This window comes from Heterocephalus glaber, unplaced genomic scaffold, assembly GCF_053883595.1.
Source record: "Heterocephalus glaber isolate CG9 unplaced genomic scaffold, H.glaber_assembly_v1.0 deba00001472, whole genome shotgun sequence".
Classification (NCBI taxonomy): domain Eukaryota; kingdom Metazoa; phylum Chordata; class Mammalia; order Rodentia; family Bathyergidae; genus Heterocephalus; species Heterocephalus glaber.
The window spans coordinates 38,822,604-38,844,028 of record NW_028258315.1 but is presented as its reverse complement, the minus strand read 5'-3'; the positions used below and the strand labels follow the sequence as shown (position 1 = coordinate 38,844,028).

Below are 21,425 nucleotides of genomic sequence, written 5' to 3'. Positions count from 1 at the left end.
CTTTTCTTAGTTGATAAGTTTCTAATTACATTTTCAATTTCATTGGTTGATATTGGGTTGTTCAGAATTTTTAGGTCTTCTTCGTTCAACTTTGGTAATTCATACGTATCTAGGAATCTGTCCATTTCTTCTGTGTTGTCCATTTTATTGGCGTATACCTTCTGGAAGTAGGTATTGATGATCCTCTGGATTTCTGCTGGGTCTGTTGTAATTTCACCCTTTTCATTCCTAATTGCATGGATTTGGGCCTTTTCTTTCCTTTTTCTGACAAGGTTGGCTAAGGGTTTGTCACTTTTGTTGATTCTTTCGAAGAACCAACTCTTGGCTCCATTGATTTTTTTGTATCGTTCTCTTAGTCTCCATTGCATTGATTTCCCCTCTGATATTTATAATTTCCTCCCTTGTATGAGCTTTGGGGTTGTCCTGCTCTTCTTTTTCTAGAAGCTTGAGGTTCAGCATGAGGTTGTTTAATTGGGCTCGTTCTGTTTTCCTAATATGTGTATTCACTGCTATGAATTTCCCTTGTAAGACTGCTTTCATTGCGTCCCATAGATTCCGATATGTTGTATTGTCATTGTCATTTAATTGAAGGAACTGTCTGATTTCTTCTTTAATTTCCTCTGTGACCCATTGGATATTCAGAAGTGTGTTGTTCAATTTCCACGTGCTTATGAAATTTTTTGAGTTTCTTTTGCTATGGATCTCCAGTTTCACAGCACTATGGTCTGATAATATACAGGTGATAACTTCGATTCCTTTGCACTTACTTAAACATGTTCCATGTGTGAGTATGTGGTCTATTTTGGAGAATGACCCATGTGCAGCTGAGAAGAATGTGTATTCTGATTTTGTGGGGTGGAACACTCTGTCAACATCTGTTAAGTTCATTTGTTCAAGAGTTCGATTGAGTTCTAGTAATTCATTACTTATTTTTAGTCTAGTTGATCTATCTATTTGTGACAGTGGGGTGTTGAGGTCCCCCACTACAATTGTATTAGTGCTTATATGACTTTTCATGTCTGTTAGTATTTGTTTTATATAGTTGGGTGCACTAGTGTTTGGTGCATAGATATTTATGATTGTCATCTCTTCCTCTTGGATTCTTCCCTTTACAAGGACGTAGTGTCCTTCTTCATCTCTCTTAATCAGTGTTCATTTGAAATCTACTTGATTTGCCAAGAGGATAGCTACTCCTGCTTTTGTTCGGGTTCCTGTTGCATGGAGTATTGTTTTCCACCCTTTAACTTTCAGTCTATGAGTTTCCTTTGGAATTAAGTGTGTTTCTTGTATGCAGCATATTGTTGGATTTTGCTTCTTGACCCATTCTGCCAGTCTATTTCTTTTGATTGGTGAATTGAGACCATTAACGTTGATGGTTATAACTGAAACGTATTGACTTGTCATTGCCATGACTTTTTCTTTCTGTTGGGTTCTCCCCTTTTACATTTAATTTCTCGTCATGCCAGATGGGTTCATTCTGCTTTGCTTCCTGGGGTTGTGATCCTCAATGTCTGTTCCTAGGATATTGTGTAAAATTCTTTGGAGTGCTGGTTTGCTATTCACGAAGTTCCTAAGGTGCTCTTTGTCATGAAAGTATCTTATTTCTCCATCCATTTTGAAAGATAGTTTTGCAGGGTACATCAACCTGGGTTGGAGGCTGTTTTCTTTTAGGGCTTGGAATATGTCACTCCAAGCTCTTCTTGCCTTGATGGTTTGTGTTGAGAAGTCTGCTGTGATTCTGATGGGCTTTCCTTTGTATGGGATCTGTTTCTTTTCTCTGACTGCTTGGAGAACTTTGTTCTTCTGTTGTGTTTCTGGAATCTTAACAATTATATGCCTATGTGTAGATTTTTCTTGATCAAGGCTATTTGGAGTCCTCTATGCCTCACTTATCTGTATGTCAAGCTCTTTTCCCCTGCTTGGGAAGTTTTCTGCCATTATTTCTGTGAAGAGATTTTTTATGTCATCTGCACTCTCTCCTGTTTCTTCATTGAGCCCAGTCAGTCTTATGTTATTCTTTTTTGCATCATCTAGCAGCTGCTGGATTGATTTCTCATGTTCCCTTATAATTTTGAAGCAATTTTTCTTTTCGTGGTCACTAATTGCAATCTTATCTTCTATATCTGAAATTCTGTCCTCACATTGGCTCATTCTGCTGTGTAGACTTTCAGTGGAGTTTTTCACATCCTGGAAATCTATTTGCATCTGTTTGATGGATTCCATTTGTTTCTTATGTTGGGATTCCATCATGTTCCTCAGCTCCTCTCTATATTTATTAATCATGTCTTTCACTAGGGGTACAATTTCTCCTGTTATCTGAGAAATTATTTCTGATTTCATTTTTTCCAGATCCCCTTTTGTTGCCATTTCAGTGGGTCCAGGTGGTTGAGTATCAGAGTGTTCCATCTCATTTCCCTTTGGGGTTGCTGTAAGTGATCTGGAAGTCTGGTTTTGAGACTTATTTACATGTTTTCTCATTTCAACTGGGGCGGGGGGCTGTTAGCACCTGCAGGGATTACCTCCTCTGAGCTGGGTGAGGTGGGACAGGGGCCGGGAACAGCAGTAGGGATGGTGGCCCCAAAGCCCTTTCCTGTGGGCTGGGAGCAGTGGGAGGGATGGTGCATGGGAAGCCCCTTCCTCTGGACCAGGAGCAGTGGGATGGCGGCTCAGAAGCCCCTACCTCTGGGCCGGGAGTGGTGGGAGGGATGGTGGCCCGGAAGCCCCTTCCTCTGGGCCAGGAGCAGCAGGACAGAAGGTGGCCCAAAAGCCCTTTCCTCTGGGCTGGGAGCAGTGGGACGACGGCTCAGAAGCCCCTACCTCTGGGCCGGGAACAGTGGGACTCAGTACCTTGGTCTGGTGGTCTGGTGTCCTCTGCGTCTTTGTAGTGTGGAATCAGGTGGCTGCCTGTCTGCAGCGGGATGATTCAGTATCTTCCGTGCGACTCAGGACCTCAGTAGGGCGTGCACAGACCTGCCTGTCTGCAGTGGGCTGATTCGGCATGTGTTCAGCGCAACTGGGGACCTCGGCAGGGTGTCGTATGTTACATTTTTTAAGCCTTTAACAGTGTAAAAAATATCTTTAGCCTTCAGGTAATAAGCTTACCCCTGACTTTGGTAAAAAGATCAAATTTACTACAAGACAAATTTACTACGAGACACAGATTTTTCTGTCCTTTAACAAGAAATGGATAACATGAAGAGCCCTGTTTCTAGTGGTAAACTGAATTTGAAATTTTCTCACAAACAAAACTCTGTATTAGCATACTGCCCTGGAAAATTCTACCAAATATTTAAGGCAGAAATAATTCTATACAACTCTTCCACAAAATTAGAACAGAAGAAATGGTTCCCAATTCATTCTATAAGACTTTCACCACTCTGTTGCCACAATAAAACAAAGAAAATACAAGAAAAAGAAAGCTACAGAGCAATATCCCTTGTGAACATGGATGTAAAAATTCTAAACAAAATTTAGCAAATTAAATACAGCTATTTATTAAAAGAAAAATCAATCAGGACTATATGAAGAATTATGCCAGGAACTCAAGCTGAGTATGATATTCTAAAATGAGTTTATATAATACATTGCATTAACAAACTAAAAGAGAAAAGCCATATGATCATTTCAGCAGACAGAGAAAGGGATTTGACAAAATTCTACCTCCATTCCTGATACAAATTCTCAGCAAACTAGTCCTGGAAGAGATATTTCTCAATCTTAAATATTCTCAATTTAGTAGCAAAAATATACCACTGATACCACATTTAATAATAAAAGACTGAATGATTTTTCCCTCAGTTTAGGAACACGACAATGACATTCATCCTCTCCATTTTCATTCAACATTACACTGGAGGTTCTAACCAATGCAGTCATGAAGAGTGCATTACAAATTATGATTACATTGAAATGGAAGAAAGTAAACTGTATTTTTGCAGACAGTATGATTGTCTATGTAGAAAGTTTTATAAAAAATATTTAAATGCTACTAGAACAAATACATAATTTTTCCAAATTGACAAGATGCAACATGTACATGTATATGGAAGTAAACTATGTTTCTATGTAACTATACCAGTTAAGGTACTATTCAAAATGTTGTACTTGGGAATAAATCTGACAAAAAAGGGTAGAAATTTATACACCACAAACATTGCAGCAAGAAATTAGAGAAGACCCAAATATACAGACACACTGGATTTAGGGTCAGAAAAGTTGATATTACAAAGATGTCAATTCTCTCCAAATAGATCAAAAGATTCAATGCAATAAAAATCATGATCTCACCTGGGCATTTTGGTAGAAATTTCTTATGGAAACATGAAGAATGTAAAATAATCCAATAACTTTAACAAAGAACAAAATCAAAAGTCTATTTCTAAGGTTTCAAATTTATCAAGATGAAGTAGTCAAAACCATGTAGTACTAATACAAAAATAGACAAATATATCAAGGCAAAAAATAGAGAACCTATGTAAGAAAAAAGCCGTATGTACATTTGAAAATTGATTTCCAACAAAGATACAGAGGCAATTTGCTGAAAAACTATAGGATTTCAATATACACTACTGCACAATTGGATATCCATATACAAAAAGTTTTAATCCTTGCACCATATTAAGATGAGATAAAGATTATCATACACTCAAATATAAAACTGGAGACTAAAAAGTTTCTAGAATAGAGCAATAGAGAAAAAGTTTTCTGGTTTGGGGTGGGCAAATAATTCTTATCATAGAACTCTAAAGACATGAGCCAAAAAGTGGTAAATTGGACTTCATCAAAATAAGCTTCTCTTTGAGAGACATCACAAATAAAATGAAAAGGTAAGACATAGAGTAGGAGAAAACATTCACATATCCATCAAGAAGAGAATGGATAAGCAAACCATGGTGTATTTATGCAATGGAATACTGATTAGAAAAAAAGGAATGAACCATCGATACATGCTACAATATATATGAATCTCAAAATAATTATGCTGAGGAAATGAAGCTAGGCTCCCCAAAAGTATATACTGTGTGTTCTGTTTATATAAAATTCTAGCAAATAGAAACTAATACGGAGTAACAGAAAGCAGATCAATGGTCACTTAGGGACAAGGGAAGCACAGAGGGAAGGGATCATAAGGGGGAAGATAGAAACTTCTGGGGTCCATTTTTTATTTTGATTATGGCAATAATTCCACATGGGACAATTTCCAAATTGTACATTTTAAGTATTTGTAGTTTAGTATTATGTGCCACTTAAATTAGTAAAGCTGGGAGAGAAAGAAGAGGAAGGAGAGGAAGGAGAGGAAGGAGAAAGGAAGCAGGGAGGAAGGGAAATTTTAGTTGTTAAGAGAAGTGATCTGGGAAATTATGTTCCTGAGAAGAAAGTGAGAATTTCTCTGCAGCTCCTCAGTATCATTCCCTAACCTCAGTAAGAAGACCTGACTACATATATATGCTAAGTGACATGTTCCACTGAAATGCTTGCTTTTTTTTTTTTTACAACTTTGTATTGATATTGCTGGGTCATCAGAGTTGTACCAATTCATCTCAAAAAAGCCAACCTTAGGCCAAGGATTTAGCTCAGTGGTTCTGGCGCCTGCCTTGCAAGCTCAAGGTCCTGAGTTCAATCTCCGTTACCAAAAAAAAAAAAAAAAGCCAACCTTCTACTCCTGGGATATGAGCTAAAAGAGCAATTACTTAAATAATCCAAGTCACCTTTGTCATCTAGAAGTTAGTTTTTATTAATAAAAATACTTTACTACTTTCTGCTTACCCCTTAGTACCAGGATTCTGTTGAAGATGATAAGCAAACCCAATTTATGAAAGTATAAATTTATAAAATAAAGAAAAGATCGATTATATTCTTTACAAAAACAGAGTCTTCCATGGACTACTATAATTTGGCAGGCTTCTTGAGGGCATCTATAAAGGAGTCAATATATAAAGACTGGACTGGTCTGGTGCACATTTTAGGAATCTAGCTTTATACCATTAAGCCAGCCTGAGAAAGTTAAATGAATTTTTTTTAATAAACTGACCTTATTTTTGGAAGAGTCTCTGTGGTATTAGGGGTCTGCTCCTTAGATAGCCCTCCAACTTCCCCATAGTGGCCCTTAGCAAAGGTCCCTGAGATGACTTGTGGTGATGAATCTGCCTGCACCAAATTCTTGGGCTCCTCCATAGCTCCCTTGAAGGACAGGCAGGCCAAACACAGAATCAGGGGGCCACTCAGCTTGCTGTCCCCTTGCTGGAGTTAGCTGATGTCCATGCTGTGTTCATCTATCTGTGACCCATTGGCAATGTGGCTGGATTTGGCCTAGCCAAAGACATAGTGAGAGAAGGGAGTCCTTGCCACTGGTTGGCCAGAGGAGGCAGGCAGGCACAAGGTTCCAGGTGCCCACTTTCTCCTCTCTGTCAAAGCCACCACGTGATTGGACTACTGGATTCTCTTTCAGGCCTGTTGCTATCCATGTTCAGATTCAAATATATCAGTAGAGCATCTTGTTCTGTGTTTTTTATTTTAAATACAAACAACCTTAAACTGAACGTATTATTCTATGACTTGTTCTTTTCATTACTTAACATGCTTTGTGATTCTACCCGTTTTAAATCATTGACATCTGCCTCATCTTTTTAATCACTGTATAGATGATCCATAATATCCATACATAGTTTATTTAGCCATTACCTTATTTGTGGGCATTTAGATTGTTTCTCTTATAGATGATGCTAAACAATCTTCATGTCCACACCTTCTTGTATGCTTGAGAGGGCACATATCCAGAAGTTTAAACTAACACTTAACCCTATACCCTACCTTGAGTAATACCATTTTAGCCTTGTACTTGTTCTCAGAACTCCTATTACATACAGATTAAGATGGTTAAGATTAATTGTGTCAACCTAATTACCTTGGGAGCCACCAAGGAGACTACTAAAGCATTCCTCTGTGTGTGTCTGGATAGGTTGTGGAGGGATGACTTTGAATACTATATAAATGGTCCCTGGCTCCTTCTTCTCTGGCACTATTCTTCTGCTCTGGTTCCTTGCCACCATAAAGTTATGAGTTTCAATTATTGTGTCCCAGTGATAGGAAAGTGACTGACATGTAGAACTTTTTCTTAGAAAATTTCTATACTTGAGAACTAGTATACATTTATGAAATAAAGTTCAAGAGTGGAACTTTTTTCTTAGATTCCTGTTTCTCTTCTTTTGGCCTTAAGATTGCTATAAATAGAGATTCACTCAGATTATTGTCCTATTTTGGTGTCTCTTGACTAGAATTTTTTTTTTCATTTTCTTGTTTTAACCATGGATTTTAGAGTTGGATGGACCTGGACTCTAATACTTGACTTCTCTGACCCTCAGCTTCCTTATCTGAAAGATGAGCATAAGGATTAACAGTGTTGTGGAGAATAAAATAATTGGGTAAAGTGATAAGCAAAGTGATTAAAACATAGTAAGTACATAGTAATTTATGGATACTATGGAATAAATGATACATTTTACAATATAAATTGCTTCCAAATCTTATTTCAATATTTAGAATTTTGAGGGTATTTTTCATAACAGAAATTTCTCAGTATCTTTGTTATTTGTGGTCTATTGTCTGAACAGTCTTGTTATTTGTCCACCCTCATACAACCACACATGCAGATTTTCGCCTTATGTTAATTACTGTTGGAGTGTGGTCTAAATTTGGTAGACTATTAGGTAATCTCAGGTAATTGTAAAGGACCTTAAAAGATGATTTATTCCAATCACTCATTCCCATGGTACACAGAGTTTGTCTAACAGTTTTTTCCCCAAGACTTCTAATTCAGTGGGATCAGTGGTGAAAATATCCTTAATTTACAAGGTCATATTGTCTAATTGGCTTTTATCTTCAAAGTCATTCAGATGATTAATTTTTAATTATTCCCAACATAAATGCCAAAAAGTCCTTTCCATAGACTCAATATGCTTGATTTATTGGGTGCCTTGCACCAGCCACTCTCTGTTCAGAATGCTGGTGACAGAGATGTACACAATTGATTAAGTCCCTGCCCTTCTGGAATTTACAGTTGAGCACGGGAGACAAACGCCAGTGAGGTTGAGTAGCAATCTAGATGTAGGAGAAAATAGCATTTCACTAATCCTAATTAGGTTGATATTGATAATGTGCTCCATGAGTTTCTAAACTGTGGGGAAGATTTGTCACTATCCAGGTACTTCTTGGTTTGGGCAGTGTATAAATATCCAGTAAATAAACAGCAGTGTTTTGTAACACATAAAGTAGAAAATATACTTCTCTTACAAAAACAACTTTTTCTCAAAATCTTGATCAAGAGAACATTCTCTACAAATAAAGCATTTCTTTTTTATTCAAAGACACATGTACACATGAGTGCACACACAAACACACATTTTTTTAAAAAAGAGAAAACATTTTATAGCTTGCAGTGGGCCCTAGAGATTTAAATACTAAAAACTTTAATTTGTACCAATAATTCGTGTACAGCTATATAGGGTGAAAAAGGTTAATGATAGAATTTTTTTAAAGTATGTTCCATTGACTATAAATGGCAGCTCTGACAGTTAAAATGAAAATTGTTCCAGAAGAAACTTTAGTCAAACTAATTATTTGAGACGTTATAAGGATGTATAATTATATTCTTCACCTTTTAAAAAAAGTTTTATTACAAATGTGCTTTTAAAGAACAAGTAGAGAAATAAAAGCTGTAATTGTTCTTAATTATAGCTAACTGTAATTGCACTCAATTGCAATATGCTGAATATCACCAATGGCTAAAGAAATCCTGGCATACAGACAGTGTGCCCACATTCATGAGATGAGGTATAGTTTTATGAATATTCTGTTATCTATAATTTAGCTCTTTTACTGTTGATTCCATTTCAGTTGGTTTTATTTATTTATTTATTTTAGTGATTGTAGAGACATAATTGTCTTCTATGAATATGTTGAAGGTGGTATATTTCATCTGGGGTTGTTTCAAATTTCCTATTACCACACAAAAAAAAGGAATGTTGTAGATGGTTAGATGAGAGATTTGGACATGAACTATCATGGCTGAACACACTGAATGCACAGATTTGAATTTTCAGGAGTAATGATGAATACGTATTTAATTTATCCAACAGGATACATGAAGCGACCTAGAAAATTTGGAGGATCTAAAATAATATTAGCATACCTCTTCAGATACCTCTTAGAATTATGTTATTTTAAATGGGTAAAAGAGTCCCCTGAATGGGAGGATTTTCACCTGTCCTGTTTCTAGCCCTCCTGCCGAGGCCATGCCTGTCTGTGATCAGAGAACTGGGCCCATGTCCCCAAAGCTGGCCAGTGAAACTTTGAAGTCCCTCCCATCCCCATGCATCTGTGTGAGATAAAGGCTGACAGCACTATCTTGGTTCTTATAAAAGATTTCATGAGAGTAGATTTTTAAAAATAAATATGCCACTGGGGGGAAAAAGTGAGTTCTTTATCTTGGGGGAAGAGGAGCATTTTATTACATGTTTATGGCCATTGCTCGAAAAAATATAAAACCAAAACAACAAAACCACCTTCAAGATTCTCTCAAATCACATCAGAACAATTTTTCTCTTTCCATGGATGTATGCTAATGCCCCCTGTTTTCAGAGTGAGCTGTGGTACAATTTCTGGTGAATTTTTGGAAGAGACTGAGCTCCACTCCCTTACAGCAAATGGGAGGACAGGCCTAGTACAGGGAGGTCCTCTGAGGAGACATCCTTCTGACCACAACTACACTAGCTTCAAATATAAATGCCCCTTATTTCAGGTTATCTGGTGGAGGTAGACAAGGTCAAGTGTCCTTAATTCTGGTTTGTGTTCTTCCAAGTCCTCACAGCCGGAAGAAATGATGTGATTCTTAGCTAACCTAGAACTCACCAAAAAATCTTAGGGATTTGGTGTAGCTCATCTCTTTTGGTTTGTTGTTGTTATTGTTGCTGTTGTTATTTTCATTAAGTCACTTCATCCCAGTGGAGTCTGACTATAGCTGACAGGCTCCTCTATCTCCCTCCCTCCTCCATCCTCCCTCTTCCAGTCCTTGTGTGTTATGTCTTCCACCCTCAGCAGCCCACCCCAGACCAGTTCCCTCGCCAGGGAAGCAATCATATCACACATTCACCTCAGACTCTCCTTTGAAGGCAGTGGCTCTGGCACTTTTAGATTCTTGGAAAGGGGAACATATCTAAGACCACATATCCTTCCTCTGGATAATATTATCTGCTTTATCAGTCATGACTTTGATATTTGTTATTATGCTAATGAAATCTGTCTCCATTTGTTTCACCAAAAAGTCCCTTTCCTCCCTCCCTAGAAGGGGATTGGTGGGATAGGGATGAAGAAAGTTTCTCTTGCATGCACTTGTGAAAGTGGGAGTTGCTAATTGAAACCAACTGTGCCATTTCTCGGTTCTGTGACTGTCCTCCAAGGATGGTTACATTTGCCAGTATTTGTGGCATGTCTTTGTACAACATGGCTAACATCATGGAAGAGGGGTCAATATGTATTTAGTTCCCTGTCCAGCATTTACAGACTGCCACATAGTAGGAATTATAGATACATTTCTTCAACAAATTAGTAAATGGATTCAGTACCAATGTTTGTTGGTTGGTGAATTAGGCCATTAGTCAAACATTGCAGCACAGGCTGGTAGTTGCAAATCCCTATTTGATCCAGAAATTGTCAGGAATAGGGATGATTTTCTCTAATTAAGAGGACTTATTGGGAACTAATAGAGAAACAATAGACATTCTTGCAAAATGGGCATTCTTTTTTCTTTTTCTTTTTTTTTTTTTTTTTTTGGTACCTGGGTTCAAACTTGGGACCTTGCACTTGTGAGGCAGGCGGTGGAACCACTGAGCTAAATCCCCAGCCCTGGGCATTCTTTTAAACTGACTTACCAAAGAAAATTTTTATTTTTTATTAGTATTTGTTTTGGTATTTTTTGCCTTAAGAAGCCCACTTAAGAATTGTGGAACAACTTGGCAAACAATAATCGAGCAGTATTAAAGGTAGAGTTCTTTTAATAAACTGATCCTGTCTCCCTTGCAGAAGCACAGTATTTGTAGAAAATATATGTTTGTTGTCTGTTTTGGCAAGATCTCATTTTGCTAACAAAGCTTTAAAGAAACACATGTACACAGACTGGAAGTGTAGCTCAGTAGTGGAACACTTGCCTAACATGTGTGAAGCCCTGGGTTCAATCCCCACCACTACATAAACAAACAAGAAACTCACTTGTATTCAGAGCCTTATGTATGCACTGTCTGCTTTTTTGTTTTTGGTTTTGCTTTTACTTTTCATCTCTGAGATTAGAAGTTGGTAAATGAAACTTAATGTGCCATTTCTAGTTCTGTGATTGTCCTCTACAGATGGTTACATTTGTCATTGCTGAAAGCTAAATAAGTGAGTTTTACTGAGCAGGAATTGTTACTAACGGCCTACTCAGGTACTTAGTAGGTCACATTATTTAACTTTGGTAGAGTCACAGACCATAAAAAGTACAATGATTAATACACAAACTCAAATGTGTGTGGAGGCTTATCTACTCCACCTGCTAATGCCACTAGCAGTGTGAAATGCCTGAGCTAAGTGTCAAGATGACATTTGTGAAAGAAAAGAAAACAAAAACCCTTAGCATCATCTCAAAGTGACAGAAAGGATAGCAATGCCATTTGAACAATGGTGTCCCTTACAGACCACAGTGGGCTAGATGAGTTCTTCGCAGAGCTGATCAAGAGAAACCTTTGGCAATTTGATTTTTCAAGGCACTTGAGCACAAGGACACAATGGCATACAGTTGTGACTTTAATACAAAGAATAGCAAAATTATATGAATAAATCTTGAGCCAAATAAAAGCTTAGCTAGGACTCCCAAAATGAAAATGAAAGTCTGTCAGAGAGAAGTTGGAAAGGTCAGTAATTAGATTTAACTCATCTTAACTGGGCCAACTCTTCTGACAACTCAGATAGCATGCCTGCCTACTTTCAAATGCTCATTCCAAACACCACCTGGTGCATTCCTAAGTTTCGGTTAGGAGGTGAAAGGCCAGGTTTCCATGGAGTCACCTCTCAGCAGGCCTGAGCCTGGGGCCTGTCTAGACGTTGTTCCAATAGTTCAGTACCAAAATGTGTTGGGTGATATAAAGTGAAACTCTACCTCATAGACTTTTGGGTTTTTTTGTTGTTGTTGGTTTTTGGTTTTGGGGTTGTTTTTTTTTAGAAAAAAAAGTGATATAGAAAGGTTAATCCCCATGAATGTAATCTAAGCAGGGAGACCATAGACTGGTGCCTTGTGACACTGGTCTGAAACAGGAGCATTTCTATGAATGCTGTGTTCACTGACTGGATTGGAAAGTCTGGCCTCTGTACAGATGTGAAGTATTGTTTGTTGAAACCTACTTTTCCCTAAGTGACTTGGTGAATTCATCTAAGGGCTGAACTTTTAGATAGTCAGCATTTTGAGTGTACAGAGCCAGACAGCCTGCGCTGTTTCCAGCAACCCCACCAATACCTAGTGTTGTTTGCTTTAGGCAGGTACTCAGGGAATGGTCCATAAAAAGCAGAGGGAAATACAGTTGTACATGGGAAATAAATGGATATAAGAAGCTAAGGTGGTCATAGAAGTCATTGTATTTAATATGCCCCCAAATTCACTCAGTCACATTCTCAGAGAGCCCTTCCAGGACCATCTATATATAAGGTATGATCTAAATAAACAGTGAATGCTTAAAAGAAAATTATTACAGAAAAAGACACATTGCCATTAATCTCCCTGAAAATACACCCCCACACACACCTCATGTGCTTCAAACAGACTTATCCTTCTTGCTACTTTCTGAATCAGTTCTGGAAGTCCTCTTTCTTGTCTTTAAGATGTGTGATCAAAACTACTGTAAATCCTGCTGTTGAGTATCATCCAACAGAAAGGCAGGCTCATAAAAATATTATGGTGTATCCTCATCTACCTTATTCACCAGATCTGGAACAGTGTGATTTCTGGCTCTTCTTCAAAGACAAAATGACCATGAAAGGAAATGTTTTGAATCAATTCAGAACTTTAATGTAGCTATGACAATGCAACTGAAGACATAAAGAGGATGTCCAGCACTGCTTCAGAAAGTGGCAAGAATGATAGGATAAGTACTGTATGTTTGAAATGAAGGGAGTATTTGAGGGAGATTAATGGAAATGTGAGTTTTACTGTAAGAAATTTTAAAATTGAAATACTCACACTAGTGTTTGATCACACCTCTTCAAGTCATAGCTCTTTCCACTTCTCCACTTTTACTTTCTATTACCCCTGCCTTGTTTCATTCTTCTTCATAACATCTGTGTTCATTGTCGTTTCTTGTGTCTCCTTCCCCTCTAGGTTGTAAAGTTCCTAACATTGAGGTATTTTTTGTTGTTTTTCACTGAGATACCACAGAACCCAGAATGAATGGATAAAGGTACTATAGATATAGATATAGATATAGATATAGATATAGATATAAAACGTATCTATATATCTATATCTATAGTGATTTAAAGCATGGGCCCTGGAGCCAGGATTCCTAGGCTCATTTCTAATCCTCACTTTATTGCTAGCTCTATGGCTTTTAGGAAGATGCTTAATATTTCCCTGCCTCATTTTCTACATCTCTTTCATGGTTTAATAATAATGACTACTTCATGAGGTTTTATTAAGGTTAAATGAACAAACACCTGAAAATGGCCTAGAGTGGTGGCTCGTATTAAATAAGACCCCAATAAATGTGAATAATACATGTATGTGTGTGTTTAATTGTAGTTTTCACCATGTAAGATAATAATTCATGTCTATGTTCAGACACGCGCACACACACACACATTTTGATGATTTAATCATGTGAGAGAAAATTGAGGAGGGATAAAATTGGGAGAAAGAAATTTTTAAATGGCCAAAATAAAGAAAACATAAAGGGATATAAAACATCAGAGGGGAACCAGAGCAAGGGCATAGAGCAGTATTTTTAGGCTTTATTTAACAGAGAAGAAATGTTAATATCTAAGGAGTTTTGGATTTCCCAGCATTAAGATCACCATATATTTTTTAAAAGTTAACTTTCCTGAATTAATATGTGGATTTGTAATAATGTCTTTAAGCTAACTTCTTGTATGTGTCATGAAATGGACCTAACAATAGCTCACAATTTGTCCCAAGCTGGTGACCAAAAAAAAGAGGAAAAAGGAAGGGAGGGAGGGAGGGAGAGAGGGAAGGAGGGAAGGAGAAGAAATACACCTGATTGCAATGCTTTGACCCTTAATGCTGGGCATAGTAGCACACACCTATAATTCCAGCACTCCAAAGGCTGAGGCAGAAGAATGGCAAAGAGTTCAAGGCCAGCCTGGGATACACAGTAAGTTCAAGGCCATCCTGAACTACATAGCAAGACACTGTCAACATAAAAAAAAACTTTCAACCAGAACATTAAATCATTCAAGGAGAAAGAATAAAGATAAAATGTATTTTACCATTTTTTTAAAAGTCTTTGTGTTTTTGGACAACTCAAAGTGCCACTGGAGAGAATTGTTCCAGGTCTTAACCATATTTCTTTGACACACAATTAGCACAGGGGCTTGTGCCCTCTGTTGTACAGTTCTCAGCTAATTTTGGAAACTGGCAAGCTGCATGGAAATAGAGAATATGCTGCTGCTTCAATATTTCCTAAGAAAAGAACTGTTTGCGTAGTTCAGGAATGAGGAAGGATAGGAGATGATGAGGAAGGGTCTTATTCCAGATGGTTAATAAAACCTGGCATCACTCGTGAATGTGCTCTACATTTAAAATCAAATTTTAAAGGAATGCTAAGTAATCTGTAAAACAAACAGGATACTTGTCTTCTATTAAAAGTACTTGTCTCTTCTACTTTTTTTCCTTTGATAAAGTTGATTTTGCAGTGAGCTTTCATATTCATTCATGTTAACGATATCAGCAGCATTAGTTTAAAGGTCAGCATCCTTATTCCATTTTGGGATGGGATGTCAAGGGCCTCATGAGGGCAAAGTGATTGCCGAAGCTGTGTGTGTACTTAGCAGAAGTATACACCTTCTGTCATCTCAGTTTGCTTTATGCTCTTAGAACTGTTCTCTTTTTTAAAACCTAATAATTTTTCTTTGTTTTTTTCTTCATCAATATTTTCATTCAATTTTTAGCATTCTGTCTTCTCTAGAAACCAAATTGTCTTGGAAATGATAACTAAGGAAAGGAAGTTAGTACAGTTAAACTTCAATACTGCTGTACCTGCAATAGTCGTTCCTAAAAATGAACTTAGGAAGTTGAATTACTTACAAGTAGAAAACATTCCACTCTATTGTATTCACATTTATTGAGTGTCAGGTGTGAGTCAGGCAGCACATATTCAAAATTTTGAAGGAGAGGTGATCTTTGGCTTAGAAGAGTTTTCAACAGCAGAAAAATAGAAAGCATCCATCACTTTGTGCCTTACATATTATCCTTTCCTGGAGAGCAAACATTTTCAAGAAGGATCAGGATCTGAATTCATCATAGTGCCTCTGGCAGCAGCCAGCATTGCCCGGGCTGAACATATCTTAAATGCTTGAGGAGTGTGTTGGGGGAACAAGTATTACTGAAAGAAGATAATTTATACTTAGGAAACAATACCTAAAATGGACATTTTGACCTTAAAAGTCCAATGAGAAGTCCATGATCTTTATATTACTCTCTTTAAATTTCCTCAAATGGGTTACAACAAGAAGCATAATCTGTTAAAATTACTTTCCTCAAGGGTTTCTTCACAAAGGATAGAAATTTTTGAAAACATGTGATAACTCATATAATTTTTTAGCAACAGCAAATGGATAACAATGAACAAGTCATTATTTATAAGCTCCAGTGTTTGCTGCTTTGCTAATCTCAAAACTGGTGTTTAGTTGTTAAGCTCTGGCTGCATTGCTGCAGCCCAAAGCAGTGGTCCCTTCTTTTGTTTTGTTTTTGTTGTTGTTGTTGTTGTTTTATTTTGTTTTAATTCTTGGAGCTACATGATCTAATGGGAAGGAATTATCAGACTTTAAGTAATTATAAACCTCAAGTAATGTCTATAATTCTAATATAGAATTCTGAGTATGCAGTTGTACCTTATAGAGCACCATTCTCTCCTGTCAGTCCTTAATATGTGATGAACTTGACTTTTTCTGAAAGCATCTGTTTTGTGTTTTCTATTCTTTTCTTTTTTCTTTTTGGTACCTGGAATCAAACTTGGGACCTTGCACTTGCAAGGCAGGCACCAGAACCACTGAGCTAAATCCCCAGCCCAAGCATCTGTTTTTTGAAGCAAAAACAGGGCCAACACTTTCCTTTGAGATAGTGGACCCACTGACTGGAGTTCTGCACTATCTTTTGTGTGAAACTATACCCATTATTCACCATCTTGAATTTCCGGTTGATTTTTAAAAAGAAATAAGACCTTAAAGACACTTGTGAAAACTGTCTTTATTCCCCAATATCTATAGTGTTTTTGTCCATGAGACCTAATTCAACATCAGTTTTTCTTAAGTGACTTGCCATTTTTAGTCTTTCCAAAGTACCCAACTTAATTTTTATAGACACAAGAACTTTTCTATACTTATATTTTCATCAGTTTTATGTAATGTTTAAGAAAATTAAAAATTATAGTGAGTACCATTACTATAAACAGGTTGGGGAACAAACACAATATACTTGTAGTAAACATGGAAACTTGAGTGGCCAGAGCCAAAATGAAAGAGGCATTCTTAGAAGGCTCTGTCACTGTGTTGTTTCAAGAGGGTGGAGAATGTGGGTTAATCCAGTGATCTTTCTAAGCAGAGGTTAATTATGGACACTTGTATTCTTCTATTTTACTCATTCACAATTGAAAGCAGTTTTGACCTCAGTAGACATTTGGCAATGTCTAGAGATATTTTGGGTAGTCATAACAGAGTCAGGGGGCAGATATTACTGGCATTTAAATGAGTAAAGGGCAGGGACACCACTGAACAGCCTACAAAGCCCAGGAAACCACCTCTCCCCCCACCCCACACACACACCAAAAAATTATCTGACACAGAATGTCAGGATACTGCCAAGGTTGAAAGTTCCTGATCGGCTAGATTTAGGTGGGTTTATTATAATATATGAACAATCTAGTTTAAAAAGATACTAAAAGACTCATAATTTTAAAATATTGTAATCTGAAAGCAAAAAATAAGGTATTAAAAGATTAGACACAAGGAAACATAGTATACCTTACCTTAACTCTAGGTTACTACTGTTGCTATGAGCTAGTGCTAAACATAGATCTAACCCTCAAGGTCAGCAGGAAGACCAGGAAAGTTCATTGATTCAATCCTGATAAACTGAACACATATTTATTGAGTACTAATGTATAATGGTCCCAAATGACAAAATGATAAATACATAGACATTTAAAAGATACATCATTTACAATAAATGCTATAAGAGAAAACTAATGGTGGTACTTCTTACTAGGGTACCCACGATTGCAAATTCTGTTTGAAAAGAGAAGGCACTGAGTTCTTAGAAGGATTAAAATGTGTGAAGTGTTTCACAGTGTAGTGGATAATGCCTTCAACCTTGGTTTTGCTGAAGGAATAGAAACTTTCTCCTCAAAGGCAATTTCTATAGTAGTAAAATCTGAAGACTTACTATTGTGTGATTTACTAGGAAAGAACATTTCTACAGGAGCTAAACTTATAATCATTCATTTTTTAAAAGGAATTTAGGGCTTTGTGGGACCCACCACTTTCCTAAAGTGTCCAATTACTAACACAGGCAATAAATAGAAGGAGAAAGTTCTTGAAACTAGGAGGGTCAGAGAAGGTTCATGGAGCAGGAAGTCTTTTATTTGCATTGACAAAATGAGTAGGGAAAATATTTGTTTAAAGCTGAGACTCCTAACCACAGTGGCCACATTAGCTTTGGGAAGGCTGTGAGCCATCATCAGTCACTGTGCACCACATTTTGTGTGTACACCAAATATATTGTTACATTTCTTCATGAGCTGTTCATATATTTAATGACAATCTTAGCAGGGTTATAGAACACTAAGAATATTTTTACCACATCATTCCTAAAAATCACAACTTTAGTTGAAACTTCTTCTGCCTTTAAGTTATCTCAGCCTAAAGTTTCTATCTCTTCTTACTACTAAGTGCTCCCCTTTATTTCCAAGGATACATCTCTGATTGAAAGACAGGATATGGTAACTCGGAAAAAAATAGTTTTGAAGTTAGTCTCTGGCCATTTTTATTAATAGGCTACATAGTGCCTTTAATTAGTGACTCATCTTTTGTGTCATATGAGTTACAGCATCTGTCTTCAGCAATCCCAAATGCTACAACATTATAATAAAGAAATGAAAAACAGCAATCTTTTAACCAAAGAATTGCATTTTGCACTACTCATGTTCTTTCCCAAATCTTGGGTGACAAGATCCACGTGAAGAAGTGTCCTCAGAGGAATCTCTTTCTAAATGACTCCTGGAAATAGATGATAGGTGTTTTGTTTAACTGCAAATATCTAAAATGTAGTTTGGGGTTTGTCCCCTCTAGTTTCTTTCTAGATGTTGTGCATTTTTTTAATATTCATGTTTTAAACTCTCTTAAGTTCTACTACCAGAAAACAGAAGCAAGTATGTTGCATGTATGTAAAATTTCCTTTGAAAGTATCTATGAAAATATTTATGGGAAATAATCAGAAATATGACTAGTCAATTTTAATTCTCTGAACATCTGAAGTATAATATCTCCTTCACACCTACATGACACATTATGTTATTTGAACACATTTTTATAATTTACCCAAATGAGCTGATTCATCTTTATCTTCTTTTTCTCCAACAGAGAAACTGCCACAGAGTTAGCTGGAAGTCCACCAAGGTGAGCAGCTGGCTTTGCCTTTTTTGTACCTGGTTTTTGATTCACACAGAAGTGTGTACATACAAAAGTACTGTATCCTCTTTATGAGGGCTTTCTTTCTCTTCCTCATATCTGTTGCTATGTACATGACAAAAAATATGTGTGAGTCACATATTAATGATTTCACCAAGAAGTAATGAGGCTAACATTCACAAATGACTTAGAAACATCATTATCATTACTTTGAAGTTATATTATATATTTGGAGATGTATATATGAGCTACATTTGTCTCAGAAATCATAAAGATGTGATTTCCTTTATTATACTTATGGAAATTGGCAATCTGAAGACACTTTGAATTATTTTTTTATTCCTCAGTATATTGATTATAATTGTTGTGTTCAGGGATTTATAAATTTATGAAAGAATCCTGAGCTTTTCCTAAAGGACCTATGTCATAGTTTTGATGGTATAAATACATTTTTAATTCTTTTTTTTAAATACATAATAATGTCTCAAGAAATCAGTATATAATCAATGTATTTGATTTCAATGTATTATACACTTTAATATTTTATGTCAATATGTAAAATGATTGTAGGGTGCAGGTTCTAGACAACTAGCCACCAAGAATGATTACCATTACTTAATGGAAAACAAGAAGGAAGGGAAGGAGAAAAGAAAGGGAGGGAGCGAGGGGGGAGAGAGGAAGGAAGGAAGGAATGGTGACCATATTTTTAGAGCCATTGTCTATTTAAGCATCTGGCCTTTGTACCTAGGATTGTACCTCAGTCTTCAAAGGTCCTCAGAAACCATTCGTGAATAAATTATTATGTCATAGGGTGTTGCCTGAAAATTATTGGAAATGAAAATTAAGAAAATCTTGGAACAGGAAAAAGAAGAGCAAACAGAAGATGATCATGAACAGCACTTAAGTATAGGGAAAAGTACAAATCCTCACCATCTGGCAGAGGAGATAAGCACATTTGATTGCTTTTGTATGTAAAGAAAAACTTTGCTTATAGGATCATGATTAATATTGCCAAAGGACTGTTTACTGTGATCCAAATATTTAAATTACTGTATATCTTCATTCTTTGGATAACATCCCAAAGAAACATTTAAACCATGCACCAGTTTACAGGGTTACAGCCTTACATGTTTTCTGGTTTTTGTATTCTTGCTGAATTTGTCATTGGACTTTCACTCTGAAAAAGGGTCCACTGTGAAGACCTGAGCATTCCATTATTTGCAGAGAGAAAGAGAGTTGTGTATCTGCCCATCTGCCCATGTTTGTGGTGAAGAAGTTAATCCTGAAATAATGGAATTAGGAATGACTTCCAAACATTCATAGAATGGCTAAGGAGTGGACCACCTCTATTGTCAGAGCAGACCCACACCATGCAGTAATCATGCAGATGAAAATTACTTGGATGTCTGAAAATCTGCAGCTACTTTCTGAATTCTATTAAGTAGTGCTTTATAATGAATACCAAGCAGCCATCCACATATTCCCCAGAAACGATCTTCTGTTATTGCTGGTTTATTACTCAAGGGACAGTCTGCTCTCTTCTTGAGTTTGGTGGGTGGTATTTTGGTAATGAGCCTACTTATTTTTATGTCATGCATTTTTGTTATTCTAATGTTGAATCATGTTGAAAATAAGCAACATGCCAACAATTCCATTCTGACTACAACTCACAGTCATTGTGGTGCATGACAACAAGGGTGCGAAAAATAATACGTTAGTTATTTCTCAGTTATACTTTTAATAGACCATCAGATGCTTTTTTACTTTCTGCAGGAGCAATTTGGGACATATCCATTATCAGGTATTTCCTTTCTTACATTAACATACAGCAACATAATTAATTGATGATGAAGCCTTCCTTGATATCCACACTATTTCTTTAACTGGCATTTATTTGTTTTTACCATCCTGGAGAATTTTAGCAGTTGTTTGGTTTTCAGCCTGTTCTTATTCTTTGGGGCCTATCACCAGAAAAATGCAAATGAACCCTCAGATACTTAGGTACCATTTTAGAAGAAGGCATCAGTAGTTATTTTGTTTGTTTGTCAGCTAATGATTAGTGGAACAAGGCACTTTGAGTTTTTTATCCTTTTAGTCATAAAAGCCTGCTTATGCTGTGACATCTAAGAAAAAAAATGGAAAATTGCAATTCAGGCAACTGTTACCTAGTGATAGGTGGCTAGAAAGGAAGATAGTGGCATTTTGTAAGTTTTATGGTGTGATTTTTTTGGCTTTGACTGTCTTGAAATTTTCCAAAAGGCCACTGTTGCACAAGGGTGGAGTATTTCAACTTCAATTGCCTTACATGGCATTAATTTTACATAGCTGGCCACTGGTTGGTAATATTCTGTGAACATGTACAAATCTTGTGGCAGTGGATTCTGCCTTGGTAGTTAAAAATGCTTTGAAGTTGAAATGAAATATGTGCACAAGGTGGTTGAACAAGCCCCAGGTTTGTTTTTCATTACTATTGATAACCTAAATGTGTT

The 21,425-nt window shown here is 36.7% G+C and overlaps 1 protein-coding gene across 13 annotated transcripts in view; it reads left to right on the top strand.

The window, feature by feature from the left end:
- Celf2 (CUGBP Elav-like family member 2) overlaps positions 1 to 21,425 on the top strand; it is an 830,356-nt gene that overhangs the window by 403,352 nt on the left and 405,579 nt on the right. For 11 of the 13 annotated variants that reach the window (XM_087181290.1, XM_087181297.1, XM_087181287.1 and 8 more), the window contains one exon: positions 18,889 to 18,924. The exons of 1 other annotated variant lie outside the window; for it this stretch is intronic. Coding sequence is in view for 4 of the 12 variants with exons in the window: in XM_087181278.1 (XP_087037404.1) it covers positions 18,889 to 18,924 (36 nt within the window). In the remaining 8 variants the exon portion in view is untranslated. Of the gene's footprint in view, positions 1 to 18,888; positions 18,925 to 20,709; positions 20,738 to 21,425 lie in introns of all 13 variants that reach the window. One more of the 13 variants, XM_087181288.1, reaches the window with a different exon arrangement.